The sequence below is a fragment of the Giraffa tippelskirchi genome, chromosome 11, assembly GCF_054371585.1.
Source record: "Giraffa tippelskirchi isolate mGirTip1 chromosome 11, T2T-mGirTip1v1.2.pri, whole genome shotgun sequence".
Lineage (NCBI taxonomy): Eukaryota > Metazoa > Chordata > Mammalia > Artiodactyla > Giraffidae > Giraffa > Giraffa tippelskirchi.
The window spans coordinates 125,532,845-125,553,370 of NC_137285.1; the positions used below are offsets into that span (position 1 = coordinate 125,532,845).

A 20,526-nucleotide genomic window follows, 5' to 3' on the forward strand; every position below is an offset into this window, starting at 1 on the left:
AAGTACTCTTAAGGTCTTATAGGATGACAGAGCTATGGCCAGAACAGATCTGGGTCTCTGAAGAATCATGTGACAGGCCACCTACCAACCAGGAATATCCACAATGGGTCTTGTAAAAGCAAGAAATACACTTTTGCGTTCACTGACATTTTTAGTTTGTCACAGCAGGTAGTATTACTTCCTCTAATGCAGAGAGGAAACATTCCATACAAAGAAGAATGTGTGAAAGATACCACAGCAAAGAGGAGAAACCCTGCTGGATGGAGTTAAAGAAGGTTAGTGTGACTAAAAGCAGAGAAAAAGGGTGGTTGGTGCAAAATGAGACTAGAGATGCAAGTATGGGCCGGACCAAAGTTTATTAAAGATGTTGGTCCATAGAGAACCTATTAGATGAATTTTTAGAAATATGAAGACCTAGGCTATCACTTCAGAAGGGGGATCCAGATGGCAGAGTAAAGAGGACATGGAGCTCACCTCCCCCCACAAACACATCAAAAATACATCTACACGTGGAATAATTTTCATGGAAAACTAACTGGAATCTGGCAGAAGAGCTCCTAAACCACCAAGGCTACAAGAGAGACTCCCACATAATCAGGCAGGATGAGAAAAAAGGCACTTGGTCAGGACCTGTGTCCCTGGGAGGGGACTAAGAGGAAGAGGGAGATGGCATGGTGGGTACTACCCCAGGGAGCGAGTGGGTCAGGACACAGACAGGGTGTCCGGTCCTGGGGTCCCACACAGAAATGGCAAACCCCGTGGCTGTTTGGAGAAATGCTGGGACAGGCTGGAGAAAGGCTGAAGCCTAGACTGCATTGGTGAGGAGGGTGTGGGTGCTGGCTCACCCTTAGACAGGGCAGGGGGTGGTCTGCCCTAGCAGCTGCTGCCTTGCCACACTCTCAATCTGAGCTGAGTGAACAACCCAGCCCAACAGTGGATCTAGGGCAGTCAGGTTCTGGGAAAAGAACCCATTTAGGGATGCAGAGGTGGTGCGGGGGGCCTGGTGGGCAGTGGTGGCCACTGCTGGCACTTCCACAGAAGCAGCCCAACTTCCTACAGCTGAGCAGCGCTTCAATTCCCACAAGCACAATGCGGAGATTCCCAGTCCCAGCCTAGTGAAGGCTCTAGCCCTGCCCACTCTGTGCTACAATCGTGCACTAGATCTGGGCCAACCATAACGGGGGAAAGATGCAACTTGGACTGCAGCTGAGTAGAACTGCAGACACCTACACAGGCACAGCACTGGACCTCTGTAAAGCACAGGAACCCCACTTGTGCACTCCCCTCCTTCAGGGCAAAGGCCCCAGTGTGGGAGAAGGAAAACCACACACACTTAAAGGGAACAGAGTCAGCCTGAGTCAGACCCTCAAGGTTTCCGCCCCTGCAACTAAGCGACCCTGCCCCTTGACAGGGTAGCCTCTGTCTCTGCTGGGAGCGCTAGCTAACCCAACACCAGCCACACCCTCTATCATAGAGGCCAGCACACCCTGAGGAAAGACCTGGCTGGTGTCCACCTCAGATCCAGCCCTCACTTCAAAGACACTGGGGACACCCAGCCAACATATGGTACTCCCACATGAAAAACATCCATTCCAGACCAGGGATTGGCCGAGATGGTGGACTAGAAAGACCCTGAGCTCACCTCTTCTCACAGGCACATCAAAATCACAACTATTTACAGAACGACCACTGATGACAAGGACCAGAACCTACCAGAAAAGAAACAGAACCAGCCTGCCAAATCCATTAAAATAGAAACAGCAATTTAGGCAAAATGAGGTGAAATAGGAACATGTTCCAGATGAAGGAACAAGGTAAAAACCTCAAAAGAAAAACTAAGTGGATACAGGCAATCTACCTGAGAAAGAGTCCAGGGTAATGATCATAAGGATGACCAAAGAACTCAGACAAAGAATGGATCCACAGAGGAAAAGTTAGAGGTTTTTAAACAAAGAATTAGAAAATATAAAGAACAAACAAAGATGAAGAATGCAATGACTGAAATGCAAAATACACCTGAAGGAATCATTTACTACCATTGACCCAGCAATTCTACTCCTGGATAAATATCTGAAAAAAAAACAAAAACACTAATTTGAAAAGGTACATGCATCCCAATGTTCACAGCAGTATTATTTACCACAGCCAAGATATGGAAGCAACGTAAGTGGCTATCAACAGATGAATGGATAAAGAAGACATGATATATAGATATATACAATGGACTAATACTCAGCCATAAAAAGAAAATCTTGCCATTTGCAGCAACACAGATGGATTTGGAAGTATTATTCTAAGTGAAATAAGTGCGATGGAGAAAGAAAATACTGTATGATATCACTTATATGTGCAATCTAAAAAATACAGGAAATGAGTGAATAAGAAAGAAGCACACTTACAGAGAACAAACTAGTGGCGACCAGTAGGGAGAGGGAAGGGGGAAATACAGGTGTAGAGAAGAGGTACAAACCCTTAAGTATGAAATAAGTTACCAGGATATACTGTACAACATGGGGAATATAGGCATTATTTTATAGTGATTCAAATGAAGTACAGCCTTTAAAAACTATGAATCACTATACTGTACACCTGTAACTTATATAACATTGTACAGCAAGTATACTTCAATTTAAAAAAAAATTTTAAATCACATCCAAAAAATACCCGGGAATAAACTTAACCAAGGATATGAAAGACTTGTATTTAGAAAACTATAAAACTTTGATGAAGGAATTTAAAGATGATTCAGTGAAATGAAAAGATATCCCATGATATCTTATTATTATTAAAATGGACATACTACACAAAACAATCTACAAATTTAATGCAGTCCCTATCAAAATGCCCATTACTTTTTTCTGAAGACTAGAAGAAATAATACTAAAATTTATATGGAATCAAAAAAGACCCAGAATTGCCAAAGCAATCCTGAGGAAAAAGAACAAAGCTGGAGGTATAATCCTCTTATACTTCAGACTATACTATAAAGCTAAGGTCTGTGTGTGGTGCTGACACAAAAACACATACATTAATGGAACAGAATAAAGAGCTGTGAAATAAAGCCACACACCTACAGTCAATCTATGACAAAGGAGGCAAGAATATACAATGGAAAAAAGACAGTCTCCTCAATAAGTGATGCTGGGAAAACTGGACAGCTACATGTAAAAAAAAAAAAAATTAGAACATTCTCTTGGGAATTCCCTGGCTGTCCAGTGTTTAGGACTCCATGCTTTTACTGCCAAGGGCCCAGGTTACTTAGACCCTGGTTGGGGAATTATGATCCCACAAACTACATGCCATAGCCAAAAAAAAAAAAAAAGAACATTCTCTTACAACATATACAAAAGTAAAACTCAAAAGTTTCATCCCCTAAATTTAAGACCTGAAATCATTAAAGTCCTAGAAGAACACAGGCAAAACACTCTTTGACATAAATTACAGCAATATTTTTTTGCATTTCCTAAGGCCAAAGAAATAAAAGCAAAAATAAACAGATGAAGTCTAATTAAACTTAAAAGCTTCACAGCAAAGGAAACCACTGATAAACCAAAAAGGCAGTCTGTGGAATGGAAGAAATTATTTGCAAATGATGCAACTGACAAGGGGTTAATATCTAAAACAAACAGCTCATACAACTTATTATCAAAAATAAAATCAAATAATCCAATTGAAAAGTGGGCAGAAGATTTTTATTTTGCTTTCTGCCACTGTATTTTTTTAACTGAAGGATAATTGCTTTACAGAATTTTGTGGTTTTCTGTCATACAAGAATCAGCCATAGGTACACCCACGTCCCCTCCCTCCCAAACCTCCCTCCCCATCCCACCCTTCTACTTTATCACAGAGCCCCTGTTTTGAGTTCCCTGAGACATACAGCAAATTCCCACTGGCTGTCTATTTTAATATGGTATTGTAAATTTCCATTTTACTCTCTCCATACATCTCATCCTCTCCCTACTCTCCTCCTGCCATGTCCATAGGTCTGTTCTCTATGTCTGTTTCTCCACTGCTGCCCTGAAAATAAATTCATCAGTACCATCTTTATAGACTCCATATATATGCATCAGTATATGATATTTATATTTCTCTTTCTGACTTACTTCACTCTGCATAACAGGCTCTAGGTTATCCACCTCATTAGAACTGACTCACGTGTGTTCCTTTTTATGGCTGAGTAGTATTCCATTGAACATATGTACCACTGTTTCTTTATCCACTCATCTGTTGAAGGACATCTAGGTTGCTTCCATGTTCTAGCTATTGTAAATAGTACTTGGGCAGAAGATTTTAATAGACATTTTCCCAAAGATATACAAAAGGCCAAAGGTCACATGAGATATGCTCAACATCACTAATTATTAGACAAATGCAAATCAAAACCAATGAAAATCAAATCAAAAACAAAACCAAAAACAGAAAACAAAAAACAAATCAAAAACAATGAAATATCACCTCACACTGTCAGAATGGCTATCATCAAAAAGTCTACTAATAACAAATGTTGGAGAAGATGTGGAGAAAGGGAAATCTTGTACACTGTTGGAGGGAATGTAAATTGGTGGTATTACTTGGCCATGAAGAAAATGAAATAATGCCATTTGAAGCTACATGGATGGACCTAGGAAATATTATGCTCAGTGAAGTTAAGTCAGAGAAAGACAAATACTATATGATATCACTTATATTGGAATCTAAAAAATAATAAAAGTGAATGTATATGCAAAACAGAAACAGTCTCACAGATACAGAAAACAAACTTATGGTTACCAAAGGGGAGAAGGAAGCAGGAAAAATTAGGGTTATGGGACTAAGAGATTTAAACTATTATATACAAAATAGATAAGCAACAAGGATATATTATGTAGCACATGGAATTATACTCATTATATTGTAATAACCTATAATGGCATATAATCTGCAAAAATACTGAATCACTATGCTGTACACCTAAAATTAACACAACATTGTAAGTCGACTATACTTCCATAAAAAAATATGAAGACCTAAATTTGACAAGACTGGGAAATGGATTAGATGTGGGTAGGGAGGAGGGATGTACAGGAGAGAGAAGTATCAAAGATGACAACCAGGGTTTGGCTCAAATAGCTGAATGGAGTCAACAGCTCAAGCAACTCAGCTATTGACTAAGATACAGAACAATGGAAAAACATTCAAATTTGAACTGGTAAGATCATTAATTCACTTGGATATGTGTACTTTGGAGGTGCCTTTTAGACTTCCAAGTAGAAATTCACGTGGGTCTGGGGTACAATAAGGAGTTAAAAGCTTGTGAGGCACTGGGCATAGGCAATGGATATGTGAAGCCAGTCTCAGGAGAAAATACAGAGGAAGAGGAGAAAGAGACTCAGAGCAGGCCTTGAAGGACTCTGACATTTGATCATCTAGACCAGAGGTCAGCAAACTTTTTCTGTCAAAGGCCAGATAATAAATGTTTTAGGCTCTGCAGGCCATTCAACCTCCATTGCAACTACACAACTTTGCTGTTGTAGCAACCACAATAACTTTTTATAGAACACTATCCCCCCAAAATGCAGAGTATGCATTTTTTTCCTAAGTGCGCACAGAACATTCACCAACCTAGAATATAGGGTAGACCAAAAAATAAGTTTAAATACATTTCAGAAGGATGAAATCTCACAGATTATGTTATCTGACTACAACAGAATTAAATTAGAACTCAACAAATGTAAGGTATCTGGAAGAGCCCCATATATTTGGAAGTTAAACCACTCACTTCTAAACAAACCATAGGTCAAAGAAGAAATCACAAAAAAATTAAAAATGTTTTAATTGAATGAAAATCAAAACACAAAATTTATTGAATTCAGCTCCAACAGTGCTTAAAGAAGATATTTATAGTTGCTTATATTAAAAAGAAGAAAGGTCTATATCAATGATCTAAAATTATACTACTTAGGAATCTAGGAAAAAGAAGAGTCAGTTAAACTCATTGTGAGTAGGAGAGAAATAAAATTATGAGCAAAAATCAATGAAATAGTAAACAGACAATACAGAGATCCAAAGAAAGCAGTAGCTAGTTATTTTAAGTCAATAAAAGGGTAACTTCTATTTTGGATCAATAAAAAAAGAGAAAAGATGAAAATTACCAGTTTCAAGAACAAAAGGAGAATCCATAATATTGATACATCTACGGTCCACTGATTTTTGACAAGGGTGAGCAGACCATCCAATGGTGAAAGGATAGTCTTTTCAATAAAAGGTGTTGAGAAAACTGCATATCCACATACAAAAGAATGAAGCTGGACCCCTATCTCACATCACATATAAAGATTAGCTCAAAATGGATCAAAGACCTAAATGTTATGACTAAATTTATAACTCTTAGAGGAAAACACCTGGGGAGTTTGGCTATACTAACTGCCTCAGGAGCAGTGTAAGCTGAATTTCTTAAAAGTTGCTGGCATTTCACATCTGAGTAGGGCCCAATTAGTGGGGCTTACAGGAAGTTTTATAGGACATGGAAAAACATGTTAACATAAAACTTGTTAATGAAACACATATTAAATCTGTTCCATGGACTTTACATCTGCTGTTCTCTTTGGGTTAAACATGTCTCAAGTCACTCAACCCTCAATCTTCACCTCACTAAGCTCCCTGATTTCCATCTCAGCTTAAACACCACTCTCACCACTCCCTGGTCCCAAATACGAGGTGAGACCTACCCTTCACATACTTCATAGCACCGTGAATGTCTTTGCAACACGGGGCGTGTTTATACTGTGATTATTTGTTCGCTCTCAGTCTTTCCTGTAGGTGACAAGCTCCGCAAGGGCAGAGGTCGAATCTCTTCATGCAATTGTATCCCCAGTGCCCAGCAGAGAGCCTGGCACATGGTGAGTGGTAAATCAATACCTGTGACTGAATCGATGGACTCCTGCCTCTGCCTGCTTGCCTTCTGTTTCCCCAACCCTGAGAACCCCCACCCTGAGAATTCCTGAACCTGCATTCTGCTGATGCAGGAACGGGAGGGTTGGCTTTCAGGCCAGAGCAATTCACACCCCACCCTCCCATCTGTGCTCCTGGGGAAAGAGGTAGAGAAGCCAAGAGTCACCTTGTTGTAGGCGAGGCTAAGGCACCTCAGCTCTGGGAAGGGCGGGGCCAGCGTCTGGTTCCTCGCCTTCAGTGACTTCACAGGAAGAATCTCGAATATAGGTGGAAGTGCACATACCTTGGTCGTCTTAGAAGAAAAAGAGTCAAAGTCAAAGCGCCCTGGTGATAAAGAAGTGGACCAACAGACCCTTCCTAGGGAGGGTGGTGGAAAGAATGACCATTCCAGAGGGGCTGGCACAAAGGAGGCTTCTGGGGTCATAAGGGGGGATGTCACCAAGGGCCTAGAGTTCTGGCTCCAAGTTCTCTGATGTCACATGGTTAGTTTGTTCTCTGGCACCCAAAGTTCCAGTCTCAAGTTCTCTGAAGCCAAAGGATGACACAGCAGCAGTGCAGACAGCAGAAGTTCCCTGCTCACCTCCCACTTTCTGCCCTATAGTGGCTTATCCTGAACTTGCTCTTCTGTACAGTTGGGTCAAGATTTCTCCAGAAAGCAAAAGGGCAGGTGCATGCTCGTATAATTAAGGGGACTTTTCCTGGTGAGAAGACAGAGCAGGAGTGAGCTGAGCCTTGAACTGCTGCTCTGATGCATTCATCCAATCCTATAGTGGAGGGTTCTTCATTCCAGGATAAAACAGCAGCTAAGTCCTAGACGATGATCAAGTTGAAAAATGGAAGTTGCTGGATTAACTATTCCAAACTGAGTTTACACGCTGATTTCTTGAGTTAGATGGAGCCAAAGGAAATCACAGGGCAGATGCTGGACTAATGACTGGCTTCAGATGAACTTGATTCATCTAAGTGCCATTAACTGCTGTGTAATCTTGAGCAAGTCACTTATATTTCACCTGCTCATTCAATGACCATTTGCGGAGCACCTACTTTGGGCCAAGTATTTTGTTTCTTCCTGGGGTCCACCTTGCACAGCTACAAGTGAGATGGATGAGTCATGGGTGAGAGTAAAACAAAAACCAGTGATGGTGCTTGGGAACTCTCCTCTCAGGGAAATCGGAATGCAATCTCCCACAGGCTGGAGGGGCCGGTGGTGGCAGTCTGTTAAGGCATCTCCTCAACTGTGCCATTCCCTATCTGCAGGGAGGCCATGTGAGCCAAAGAGGGTAACTTAGACTGAAGCACAGAGAAGAAAAAGCCAGACAGGCTTGGGAGTTATCTAGCCCTATCCAGGGCCAGGAAGGTCCTGACCTGAGGGCATGACTGGCTCTGCTGGGGTCACAGAGGGCCCTGTCTTAGAGGGGGATGTATTTGATGTTGACAGAGGGGCCGCTAAAAGTTTCAGCCATCCAAATCACTCTCTACATTCTCAGATGCCACACAATTGGGACCTAAGCACTAAGCAACCCACCAATAATCTCTGGCTTCTATGGCCACAAGCCCTTGTATCCGATAGGCACAACTTTATGCAGAGTGACCTGGCTGCTCCTCCCATTCAGACCTGGAGTCTGTATGTCTAATCCTTTGAAACCAGACTGGCTGCTGCACAATAAAGAATTTGTCTGGTCTTTGTCCTGGGTTTTTGGCACTGAGCTTCTAAAACCCTTGGAATCTCTAGAGTGATAGGAATGTCTTTGTTATTCATAACCCCTTGGATCATACCTGAGTTCACACCAGTGAGATGACTTAGGATGGGGGCTGGCCATACTATAAAGACAACCATGTGATCAGAGGACTGGGGTTTGAGCCAGCCTGACCTCTGGGGAGGGGAGAGGGGCTAGAGATGGAGTTCAATCATGTAGCCAATGGTTCAATTAATCATGGCTATGCAATGAAATGCCAATGAAAGTCCTGGCCACTGAGGCTTTGGTGAGCTACCTGGCTGGTGAACCCATCAGCTGTGCTGGGAGTGTGACACACATTCATTCCACAGTGAGAGGGCAAAGAGGCTCTACATTTCGAATCCTCCCAGCCCTCACTGTGCATTTTTTCATTTGGCTGCTCCTGATTTGCACCCTTTATAGTCAATTTGTAATCAGAAGTATAATGGTCTCCTGAGTTCTATGAGTCATTCTAGCAAATTACTGAACCTGAGGGGATCGTGGCAGCTGTAGAATTTACTGCCATTACAAATAGCCTGGGAACCCCCACACTTGCAACTAGCGCCTAAAGTGAGGGCAGTCTTGTTGGGGATTCTGCTCTTGTGGGCTCATGCTAATTCCAGAATTAGCATCAGAATTACACTGCAGTGTTATACTGGCCTATGACTTGCTTTGACCAACAGAAAATGCCATTGCTTGAATTTCAGAACCTTGCTCTCTTGGAAGTCTAATTCCACCATGCTGCAAAGAAGTCCAGGATGAAAAGACAACATAAAGATGACAAGTCCTGCCAGCTGTCTATGAGTCCAGCTCCCAGATAACCTGCCAGCTGCAGGAATGTGCCCTAGCTAAACACCAGTAGAACTACCTAACCAACCCAAATAATTGTGACATATAATAAATTGTCATTGTTTGAAGTCAACAACTGTGTTGGCTTGTTAAGTGGCAATAATACAGCAACTGATATAATTTCTCACCCAGTTGTATCTGTGGGGAGGGGGTATACTGAGTTGCGATCCAAGAGTGCAGGTTGCCTAACTGCATAATGGTACTTCTTACTATAAATGAGTAAGTGAATAAATAGATAAATATTAGTGTGTCAGTCTTCTTGAACTTGCTTAGTGAGCATCTACCCTGAGAAAAAAAGACAATTTTCTGTGCTGACAAAAATCAAGTGTCTAAGCCTGTGACACCAAGGATTAGATCCCAGATGGCAGTGTGTTTGGCCAGGATCGCTCTAGCTTTGGGGTGGGACTTCTTATTAAGGAACTACTGGGCTTCATCCTAGTGGCAGCCTCAGTTCAATGACAGCTTAATCACTTGAGGCAGGAATCATCCCTACTGAAGAACCATGGAAGCTGGTCTGTGGGTTGTGTGAGGCCTGGGACCTGTCAGTTGAGTCCCCTGCTACATCTCCATAGGCCAGCATAGTGCCTGGCACATGGTCGGGACTCAGGAAATATGCGTTCAGTGAATGGGCTTCCTCAGTGTTATATATGCAAATGCCTCTCATGGCTCTGTCAATTTATTTTTGTTTACCAGAACTAATGTTCTAATGCAAGGACACAAATATAAAGTAGGCATTTCCTACCTCTGAGGTTGAAAATCCAGGGTAAGATGAGAACACGACCTCTGAAATATAAGAGAAAAGAATGGAGATTGGTGAGAGCACTAACTGACCCCAGGAGGCCAGGGTCTGCATCTGCCACCCACTGTGTACAGCAGAGTGTCTCCCGGAGGGAGTACTCCTTGGTCCTGAGCTTCAGTGCTAACTGGGAAGAGGAACCAGCTGTGACATGCATCAGGTAATACGCCCTTTGTGCTTGGAACAAAATTCAAACTCCTTGGCCAGGCTTTGGAGTCCTGCCTGATCTCGCCTCTGCCTACTTCTCCAGTCTTATCCCATGCTAACCTGGCCCTCACTCACTATATATCAGCCACACTGATCTTCTTCCTGACTTTGTACCATGCAAGCTCTTGTGAGCCTCAGAACTACAGGGCAGTCAGTATTGCTCAGAAGGCAAACCAACTGTTTTAGAAGAGAAAAATGTATATAAAAGATATTCTGTCAGAGGATTTGAAAATACTATTTGTTATATTAGTAGAAATAGAATGCGTTAAGACAGTGAATTCAGGAGAGACAAGTGAGAAGGAGGCTGCAGAGTGATTTCATTCTTGAAATTATCAAAGAGAAGCCAATAAAGAGCTGAGTTCAACCTAATAAAGCAAAGCATCTGCTGGGTCTGGATCCTATGCAGGGATGGCTCACCTTTGCCCTGACTAATGGGACCCCTTCTGCATGTTAATGATACTATATTGAGAAGGTTACATTAAAATGAAATAAGCAATAATATGGGTGGAACACCATGTGGCAAGAACAACTCTGATAACAAGCATCTGAAAGGAATCTGTGAAAGGTTTGTGCAAGGAAAAAAGTAGGAGTTAGCTAAAGGATGAGCCATGGTCATAAGTGTGGGTGCTAAGCAGTGATCTTCTGGGGAGATAGAGAGCCCCCACATCTAGGAAGATGAACTGAGGTACACTCTATCTGAACTGAGGCCCTGGCCCTTCCCACAGGTATAAGAAAAAATTCCAGAAACCAGAACCTGTGTTCTAAGGTTCAGACTGGGAACCATTCAAGAGATGTACAGTCAGGCACTTCCTAATATTTGAGGAAAATTAGCACCATGAAAGAAAGTTATGAAATATAAAAGAAGAAACAGCATCTGAAAAAAAGAGAGATCATTTAACCAAAAGAATAAAAACTTTAAACAGAATAATTAATGTCTTCTAAGAAATTCATTTTTTGGGGCTCCAAAATCACTGCAAATGGTGACTGCAGCCATGAAATTAAAAGACGCTTACTCCTTGGAAGGAAAGTTATGACCAACCTAGATACCATATTAAAAAGCAGAGACATTACTTTGCCAACAAAGGTCCGTCTAATCAAGGTGATGGTTTTTCCAGTAGTCATGTATGGATGTGAGAGTTGGACGGTGAAGAAAGCTGAGTGCCGAAGAGTTGACGCTTTTGAACTGTGGTGTTGGAGAAGACTCTTGAGAGTTCCTTGGACTGCAAGGAGATCCAACCAGTCTATCCTAAAGGAGATCAGTCCTGGGTGTTCATTGGAAGGACTGATGTTGAAGCTGAAACTCCAATACTTTGGCCACCTCATGCGAAGAGTTGCTCATTGGAAAAGACCCTGATGCTGAGAAGGATTGGGGGCAGGAGGAGAAGGGGAGGACAGAGGATGAGATGGCTGGATGGCATCACCGACTCAATGGACATGAGTTTGGGTAAACTCTGGGAGTTGGTGATGGACAGGGAGGCCTGGCATGCTGCGATTCATGGGGTTACAAAGAGTCGGATATGACTGAGCGACTGAACTGAACTGAAGGAATTCAAAAGACTTTCATTTTAAGACAAAATTAGGTCATTATGGAAGAGAAACTGTTACTAATTTTGTAATTTTAAAGTAGATAATCAAATAAGAGATTTAATAAATGTCTTGTACACAAGAAAAGGTCCATCTGAAGAGCTAATTCATAAAACACAGAATGGAATGAAGGATAATAAAGAAAAAATTTCCAAGACAAAGGAAACTATCTTGGAAAGAACAAAGTACCTAACAAAATAAACAAAAAAGAACCGCATACCCAGAAGCACCTTAGTCAAATTTCCAAAGGAAAAAAGGGAAATCTTATTCCAGGAAGCAAAAATAGGTTTCCTATAAAGGAATGGGAATCAGATTGGGGTCAGACTTCTCATGGCAACAATGGATTTAGAAGGCAATCAAGTAATATCTTGAAAGTTCTCAGGAAAAATTATTTTAAGGCTACAGTTGTCTATTCAGTGAGCTAGCATTCAAGCATAATGACAAAACAAAGGTAATTTGGGGTATTTTATGGGCCGAGAAAAATCTACTATATGCAAACCCTCTTTGAAAGAATCAAATTCAAACAGCAAAATGAAAAGCAATACAGCATAGGAAACTATCTTTGTGACCACGAAGGGAGATATTTAAACAAGAACCCAAAGGCATAAGCCGTATGATAAAATTGTATAGGTTTGGTGTGATGGACTGAATTGTGTCATCTCCCACCACCTCCCTAATTCATATGTTGAAGTCCTAACCCCCCAGTACCTCAGAATGAGACTGTATTTGGAAACAGCATCTTTAGAAAGGTAACTGAGGTTAATAAGGTCATTAGGATAGACCCTAAATCAATATGAAGGTTCTCCTTGTAAGACGAGACGATTAGGACATAGACAATTCAGACAGAGAGATGACCAAATGAGGATATAGCAAGAAGGCAGCCTTTTATAAGGCAAAGGAGAGAGGCTGAAAAAGAAACTAAATCTGCCAACACCTTGATCTTGGACTTCTAGCCTCCAGAACCATGAGAAAATAAATATGTGTGGTTTAAGCCAAACAGTGTGTGGTATTCTGGCAGTCTTAGCAAACTAATATACTTGGGTAAATCAAACTTGAGAATTTCTCTTGAGAATGTCATCTCTACCATTGCAGATGAAATAAACAGATAGGTGACTACAAAATAAAAGAAGAAATTGAAAATATTAAAACTATCAAGGGATATGAAATAGCAATTTATAAAAGTTGAAAACTAAGTAAATGAAGAAATACTTAACATCACCAATATTTATAAAATGGAAATTAAAACAATGAAATATCACTTTATGCTGCTTCTGCTGCTGCTAAGTCGCTTCAGTCGTGTCCGACTCCGTGTGACCCCACAGACGGCAGACCACCAGGCTCCCCTATCCATGGGATTCTCCAGGCAAGAATACTGGAGTAGGTTGCCACTGCCTTCTCCAGTGCATGAAAGGGAAAAGTGAAAGTGAAGTTGCTCAGTCGTGTCCAACTCCCAGCGACCCCATGGACTGTAGCCTACCAGGCTCCTCCGTCCATGGGATTTTCCAGGCAAGAGTACTGGAGTAGGGTATCACTTTATACCTACCAAAATAACAAAACTTAGAACAATTAAAAAGCTTGGAAATATCAAGTGCAGGCAAGGTTGTAAGGAAACAGTAACTCTGATGTTCTTCAAGTATGAGTGTATACCAGAGACACTATTTTGAAGAACAATTGGGTGGCACTTATTTAAACTATGTATGCATATACTCTGTGATCCAACAAACTCACTCCTAGGTAAATATTCCAGAAAAACTCTGGCCAGGGGTATATGCAAGGAACATATACAAGGTTAGGTGACCTAGGTGTCCATTAGCAAGGGAATAGATGAATAAAGTGTGGTTAGAGCACAGTGTGGAATATTATGCATTAGATAAAAGGAAGAACTGGATGGGCATATAACAATAAGAAAAACCTTAAAAAGAGTGCTGAGTGGGAAAAAAAATTAAGTAACAGAACGGGCTCAAGAGCATATTACCATTATGTAAACTAAAAATACATTACACACAAACTATTTTACAAAGATATATCCATATATCCAGGAAAATATACTCAGCACAAAAACAGATACTTACATGAAAATGGGAAATGGGAGGAGGGATTAAGAATGAAGGAGAAAAAATAAAATAGGGCAAGATAATCTTTATAAAAACTAATGATTAAAGTGCTGGGCTTCTCTGGTGGTCCAGTGGTTAAGAATCCACCTTGCAACTCAGGGGACACCAGTTCAATCCCTGGTCTAGGAAGATCCCACATGCCGTAGAGCAACTAAGCCTGTGTGCCACAACTACTGAGCCCGCACTCTGCAACACGAGAAGCTACCACAATAAGAAGCCCACATACCACAACTAGAGAAGAGCCCACATGTAGCCATGAAGACTCAGCAATCCCACTACTGGGCATATAACCTGAGAAAACCATAATTGAAAAAGACACATACATCCCAATGTTCGGGGCTTTCCAGTTGGCTCAGCGGTAAAGAATCCGCCTGCCAGTGGTAAAGAATTGAACCGAAGGAGATACGGGTTTGATCCCTGGATTGGGAAGATACCCAGGAGAAGGAAATGTCAACCCACCCCTGTATGCTTTGCCTGGGAAATTCTACGGACAGAGAAGCCTGACATCAACAAAAGAAATGACAATAACCACAAGATCACCTCAATAGATGCAGAAAAAGCATTTGATAAAATTCAACATTCATTCATGATAAAAAAATTAACTCTTGCCAAAGTGGGTACAGAGAGAACATATCTTAACATAATTAAAGCTATTTATGACAAACTACAGCCAACGCAATACTCAACTGTGAAAAGCTGAAAGCCTTTCAGCTAAAATCTGGAACAAGACATGGACTCCCACTCTTACCACTTCTATTCAACACAGTACTGGAAGTCCTAGCCACAGCAATCAGACAAGAAAAAGAAAGACAAGGTATCTAAACTGAAAGGGAAGAGGTAAAATTGTCATATATGCAGATAACATTATACTATATATATATATATATATATATATATATATATATATATATATAAAACACTAAAGACTCCACACAAAACTACTAGAGTTGATAAATGAGTTCAGCAAGGTAGCAGGATACAAGATTAACATACAGAGCTCTTCCCTGGTGGCTCAGTGGTAAAAATTCCACCTGCCAATGCAGGAGACACAGGTTAGATCCTGATCTGGAAAGCTCCCATATGCTGCATAGCAACTAAGCCCATTCGCCACAGCTATTGAGCCTGTGCTCAAGAGTCTGGGAGCCTCAACTACTGAGCCCAGGTGCTGCAACTACTGAAGCCTGAGCACCCTAGAGCCCATGTTCTGCAACAAGAGAAGTCACTGCAATGAGAATCTGTGTACCACAACTAGAGAATGGCCCCTGCTTGCCAAAACTAGAGAAAAGCTCACACAGCAATGAAGACCTAGCACAGCCATAAATAAATAAATAAAATTTTAAAAACAATTAACATACAGAAATCACTTGTAGTTCTTTACACTTACAAAGAAATATCAGAAAGAGAAAGTAAAAAAAAAAAATCCTTTTAAAATTGAAATAAAAAAGAATACAATACTTAGGAATAAACCTGACCAAGGAGGTAAAAGACTTATATATTAAGAACTATAAAATATTGATAAAGGAAATGAAGATGATTTAAAGAAATAGTAAGATAGACCATGTATTGGATTGGAAGAATTAATATTATTAAAATGGCCACACTATCCAAAGTAATCTACAGTTTAATGCAATCAATTTACCTGTGACATTTTTTACAGAACTAGAACATTTCTTTATTTCTCCAAAGAAGACATACAAATGGCCAACAGGCACATGAAAAGATGCTCAACATTGCTAATCACTGGACAAATGCAAATCAAAACTACAATGAAGTATCATCTCACACAGATCAGAAGGGCCATTAACTAAAAGTCTACAAATAATAGATGTAGGAGCAGGTGTGGAGAAAAGGGAACCTTTGTACACTGTTAGTGGCAATGTAATTGATGAAGCTGCTATGGAAAACAGTATGGAGGTTGTTTAAAATACTAAAAATAGAGTTACCATATGATCCAGCAACCCCACTCCTGGGCATACACCCAGAAAAGATGAAAACACTAATTTCAAATGAAACAAGTACCCCCACCATGTTCAGAGCAGCACTATATATGACAACCACTACAAGGAAGCAACCTAAGTGTCAATCAATAGATGAATGGATAAAGAAGACGTGATACACACACAATGGAATATTACTCAGCCATATAAAAGAGTGAAATAATACCATTTGCAGCAACATGCATGGACCTAGAGATTATCACACTAAGTGAAGTCCTACAGAGAAAGACAGATATCATATGATATCATTTATATGTAGAACCTCAAAAATAGTACAAATGAACTTATTTACGAAACAGAAAAACTCACATAGAAAACAAACTTATGGTTACCAAAGGGGAAGAAAGAGGAAGCATAATTGGGAGTATGGAATCAACAGATGCATACCACTATATATAAAATAGATAAACAACAAGGATTTACTGTATAGCACAGGGAACTATTTTCAAAATCTTGTAATAAACGACAGTGGAAAAGAATTGAAAAAATATCAACATAAACATATAAATGTATAACTGAATCACTCTGCTGTACACCTCAAACTAAAAAGCTTCTGCACAGCAAAGGGAACCATGAACAAAATGAAACTACAACCTAATGAAGGGGAGAAAATATTTTTAATTACTGTATCTGGACAAGGGATTCCTATCTAAAAATTAATTTTTTAAAAACTCAAAACTCAATAGCAAAAAAATAAACAATCAAGAGGATATGAATAGATATCTTTCCAAAGAAGACATGCAAATGGCTAATAGGTACATGAAAAGATGCTCAACATCATTAATCATCATGGAAAAGCAAATGAAAACCACAATGAGATATTACCTCACACCTGTTAGAGTGACTGTTATCTAAAAGAAAAGAAATAAGTGTTGAGAAGGATGTGGAGAAAAGGGAACTATGGGGTTCCTATGTGGGAAGGAATGTAAATTGGTGCAGCTATTATGAAAAACTATATGGAGGTTCAACAAAAAACTGAAAACAGAACTACAATATGATCCAGAAATTCCACTTCTGGGTATTAATCCAAAGAAAACAAAATGCACTCCTATGTTCAGTGCAGCATCATTTTATAATAGGCAAGACATGGAAACAACCTAAATGTCCATCAATGGACAAATGGATAAGGAATATGTGATTTTATATGTATGTACACACACATACACATATGTAAATTATTCAGCCATAAAAAAGGATGAAGGCTTGCCATTTGCAACAACATGGTTAGACCCTGAAGGCATTATGTAAAGTGAAATAAGTCAGATGGAAAAAGATAAATTCCATATGGTCTCCCTTGTGTGTTAGTCACTCAGTTGTGTCCGACTCTCTGCGAGCCAATGGACAGTAGCCTGACAGGTTCCTCTGTCCATGGAATTCTCTACGCACGAATACTGGAGTGGGTTGCCATTTCCTTCTCTAAGGGATCTTCCCAAACCAGGGACTGAATCCGTGTCTCCTGCATTGCAGGAAGATTCTTTCCTATCTGAGTTGCCAAAGGGTTTTTATCTCCCTTAAATGTGGAATCTGAAGAAAATAACAAAAATCAACTCAAATCAAAACAAAAAAATCGAACTCGTGGATGTAAAGAATGGATTGATGGCTGCCAGAGGCAGGGGATGAGGAGTGAGCAAGGTGGGTGTAGGGGGTTATAAATTTCTAGCTATATATGAGCATGTAATGTATAAAGTGTGGTGACTACAGTTAACAATACTGTGCTGTATATTTGAAAGTAGCTAGGCGAGTAGATCTTGAAAACTCCCATTACATGAAAAAAAATTTTTTGTAACTATGTATGGTGACAGATCAGCTTCCCTGGTAGCTCAGAGGGTAAAGAATCTGCCTGCAATGCAGGAGACCCCAGGTTCGATCCCTGGGTTGGGAAGATCCCCTGGAGAAGGGAATGGCAACCCACTCCAATATTCTGGCCTGGAGAATTCCATGGTCAGAGGAGTCTGGCAGGCTACAAAAAGTCAGACGTGACTGAGCAACTAACACACACACACATGATGACAGATATTCATTGAACTAAAAAGAATCAATGTAATGAACCATATTAATAGATTAAAGAAGAAAAATCACATGACATAATAGATGCAGAAACAAACATTTGACAAAATTCAGTATCTATGCATAGTAAAAACTGTGAGCAAATGAGGACTACAAAAAATTTCTTTAATCTGATAAAAGGCATTCACAAAAAAATCTACAGCTAACTTACAATTTTGACATACTGAACAGTTTCCCCCTGAGATTGGGAACAACGTAAGGATGTCCACTATCACCACGTCTCTCAACGTCATGTTAGAAGCCTCAGACAGCAAAATAAAAAGGTGTAAGAGGCATAAGACTGGAGAAGATGTCATGATCATGAACATAGATAATCCTAAAGAACCTGCAAATGACTAAAAGTGACAAGTGAATTTAGAAAGGTTACTGGATACATGTTCAGTATTTCTATGTACTACCAACAAACGTGGAAATGAAATATTAAAAAGCAATACCACTGATGGATGATAGCATGAAAAAGACCAAATATCTAGGAATTAATCTGATGAAAGGTATGCATAATCTGACCACTGAAGCCTACAAAGCATTGTTGAAAAGAATTTTAAAAGACCTAAAAAATGGTGGGATATATTATTTTAATGAATCTAAAAACTCAGTATTGTAAAGATGTCAAAGTGTGTTAGTCGCTCAGTCATGTCTGACTCTTCACAATCACATGGATTGTACCCCACCAGATTCCTCTATCCATGGAATTCTCCAGACAAGAATACAGAGTGGGTTGTCATTCTCTTCTCCAGGAGTTCTTCCCGTCCCGGGGATTGAATCCAGGTCTCCTGCAATTTTCTCCAAATTGGCCTATAGGTTCAATGCAATTCCAATCAAAATCCCAGTAGGATTTTGTGTGGAAGTTGACAAGTTGATTATAAAATCTGCATAGGAATACAAAGGCCTTACAATAGCTGTAGCAATTTTGAAAAATAATATCATACGAGAATTTCACTATAAATTGTGAAAACTTGTTACAAAGCTACAGTCACTCAGACACATACATTGTCACCCATCTTACCACAACACCTCTCCAACAATGCAATGGGGAAAAGGACACAGTCTTTTCAACAAATGGTGCTAAGTCAATTAGATATCCACATAAAAAGGTAAACTTTGACTCTACCTCACACTATATAGAAAAATGAATTCTAGATAGATCACAGACCAAATGTAAAAGCTAAAACAATCAGGCTTCTAGAAGAAAATACAGAAAAATATCTTCATGGCTTGAGAGAAGCAAAAAATTCTTGATCAGCAAATAGAAAGCACTAACTGAAAAGACTGATGAATTGGACGTCATTAAAATTAAGAACCTCTGTTCATCAAAATTCACCAGTACTATGAAAAAGCAAGCCACAGACTGAGAAAAGATTTCTGTGATTTATGGATCCACAAGGCACTTGGATGCAGGATACATAAGGACTCAAATCAACAACAACAAAAAAGGACACACAATCCAATTTAAATATAGGCAAAAAGCAAATAGCCACTTCCAAAAGAGGATATCAAAGTGACCAATAAACATACAAAAAGGTACTCAAAGTTTTTAGTCCCTTGAGAAATGCAAGTCAAAACAACAATGAAATACCACTACATACCTACCAAAACCAGTAAAATGAAAAAGACTGATTTACCAAGTATTTGTGAGGATATGAAGTAGCTGAAAATCTTTTACATTAATATGGGATTGAAAATTGGCACAATCACATTGGAAAAGAATTTGGCAGCATTCACTAATGCTAAATAAACTTTTATACTCTGTGACTCAGCAGTTCCACTCCTGGGTAAATACCCATCAGCAGTGAGTGTTTAAGTCCCCACCAAAAGACATGTAAAAAAATATTCACAGCAGCTTTGTCCATAACAGCCCCCAAGTAAAGTTACCGAAACATCTATCAACAGTAAAAAGGGTAAATTGTGGTATGAATGAAATAAGAGAAAGAAAAAAGAGTGAACCACTGATATAGGTAATGGCATGAATGAATCCCACAGACTTAACACTGAGTGATACATGCATTTCAAATCAGACAAAACTCATCTATAGTGACAGAAGTCAGAATGATGGAGCTACTGATCGGGAGGGTACCATGTGGGATGCTGAAAAAGGTTCTATACTGTAACATGGGTGATAGTTAAAAAGAGTATATATACGAAAACTTCAAGCTTTACACAAGATTTCTGTATTTTACTCTGTATAAATTTGGGCTTCCCTGGTGGCTCAGATGGTAAAGAATCTGCCTGCATTGCAGGAGACCAGGGTTTGATCTCTGGGTTGGGAA

The 20,526-nt window shown here is 39.9% G+C and overlaps 1 protein-coding gene across 20 annotated transcripts in view; it reads right to left on the reverse strand.

Moving 5' to 3' along the window:
- The window catches only part of XRRA1 (X-ray radiation resistance associated 1), a 67,629-nt gene that overhangs the window by 8,652 nt on the left and 38,451 nt on the right, over positions 1 to 20,526 (reverse strand). For 8 of the 20 annotated variants that reach the window (XM_081539637.1, XM_081539635.1, XM_081539640.1 and 5 more), the window contains exon 11: positions 10,237 to 10,277. The exons of 5 other annotated variants lie outside the window; for them this stretch is intronic. In XM_081539637.1, coding sequence (XP_081395763.1) covers positions 10,237 to 10,277 — 41 coding nt within the window. Of the gene's footprint in view, positions 1 to 7,096; positions 7,223 to 10,236; positions 10,278 to 20,526 lie in introns of all 20 variants that reach the window. 7 more of the 20 variants (XM_081539631.1, XM_081539628.1, XM_081539632.1 and 4 more) reach the window with 1 other exon arrangement.